Raw genomic sequence first — 1,590 nt, 5'->3', positions numbered from 1 at the left:
CCGCCGCTCCCTCCGCTCCGCGCCCGCCGTCCGGGCACGCGCGGCACGAACTGCGCCCGGCGCCGCTCTAGACAAACACCTGTCCCGCCTGGGCTCCGCGATATTTGGGGTGGAAGCACAGGCGACAGCAGGCGCGCTCTCGCGAGGCTTAGGAAATTTCCCACGGCCGTGTTGTGTCTGAGCGGAGTATTGGCAGGCGGTGGAAGGAGGTGTAGCGTGAGACTGGGCTGCCCGCATTGGGCACATGCGCAGAGCCGCTCGAGCCTGTCGCGCCAGTCCTGCAGCGCCTTCAGCAGGTTTCGGAGGAGGATTCCAGTTCTCCGGGTTTTGGGGTTCCCTGCAGGAGGCAGTGCTGGATCTGGGAATCTCTAGGAATTGAAAGGGGGGGGGGGAAAGGGGTGCTGCAGGTGGGAAGGGGGAGGATTCGGGTCCTGCACCTTTCCATGAATTGCCCCAAGCGGACCACGTTTGTTCAGAGGCTGCCTGGCTCAGGTCATCCTAAGTGCGGCCAGCGAGCAGCCCCAGGGCCACGCGAGGACCTGGCCAGCCTGTCCCCATTTACACCTGGGTTCACGCACGGCTCGGGGCAGCGATTAGCTCCCGGGGAGGCTCCGCAGCAGGCAGCTCTTTGCACCCAGCGGGACCCCTGGCCTGAGTGCGGAGTCGGGAGTGGGGGGCGAGGCTGTGTGGTGGTGGCGCTCAACTCCAAGACAGTGTTCACCTCTGGAGAAAACTATGCGCGCCCTGGTGTGTGCATGCGAACGGGACATCAGGGGCGTCCGTGCCAAAGGCCTGGGCCCGACCTCATTCACACCCAAGAGGTGGGACGGGAGGGCGACACGGCCGCCGGGGAATCGCGGCGTCTCCTCGTTAGCCTGGGGTCGAAGGAACGACGGTCGTCTCTTGCTTGTCACTCGCCCGAACTCCAGGCACCTCCGTAGCTCCAGCACCTACCGCTGCTACGAGCATGAGGGCGTCCAATGAACTGTGAATGAATGAAGAGGGCTGGGAACCAGAGAGAGCGGGAAGCCACTTGGAAAACACCCATTCGAGGAGGTGTTTCTTCTAGGCCTGTGAAAGGCGGCCGATTTTCCCAGGACCCCTCCTCCCTTCCCCCTCAGCCCCGCCTCCTGACCCCTCCATTCCCCGTCCCCGGTGTAATCCCCTCCGGTTTTCCTACTCTCCACGTACATCCCTCTGGGCGCGTCCCAAAACCCGGATAACCGGAGCGCTCCCCATGGACCACACGGAGGGCTCGCCCGCGGAGGAGCCGCCTGCGCATGCTCCATCGCTTCGGTAGGTTTCCAGGGAAGGCAGCGAGCAGGAGCCCCTACTCCGCAGGCGGCGCGAGGCGTCTGGCTCTGCGCGGCGGCTGCGAGGGGAAAAGCAGCGCGGGGGCTGGGTGGAATCGAGGAGCGAGGCAAAAGGGAAGGGGCGGGGGAGAGGGGCCAGGGACGGCGTCCGGGGGAATCTCGCGAGGGTTGGAGTTTTGGCGAGAGTTTGTGGAAGATGGCGCCTGTTGTGACAGGGTAAGACTGGGGGAATCGGAGCGCTGGGAACCGGGAAAGTTGCGGGCGTCTCGCTGCCCGC

General features: G+C 65.2%; 1 protein-coding gene across 1 annotated transcript in view; it reads left to right on the top strand.

The window, feature by feature from the left end:
* The first annotated feature begins 1,296 nt into the window (after positions 1–1,296).
* RBPJ (recombination signal binding protein for immunoglobulin kappa J region) overlaps positions 1,297–1,590 on the top strand; it is a 74,311-nt gene continuing 74,017 nt past the window's right edge. The window contains 1 exon segment of the mRNA XM_012724231.1: positions 1,297–1,529. Within this exon segment, the coding sequence (XP_012579685.1) occupies positions 1,510–1,529 (20 nt within the window). The 5' untranslated portion in view covers positions 1,297–1,509.

Source organism: Condylura cristata, unplaced genomic scaffold (genome assembly GCF_000260355.1).
Source record: "Condylura cristata isolate star-nosed mole 26May11 unplaced genomic scaffold, ConCri1.0 scaffold00012, whole genome shotgun sequence".
Classification (NCBI taxonomy): domain Eukaryota; kingdom Metazoa; phylum Chordata; class Mammalia; order Eulipotyphla; family Talpidae; genus Condylura; species Condylura cristata.
This window is presented reverse-complemented; position numbering and strand designations above follow the sequence as displayed.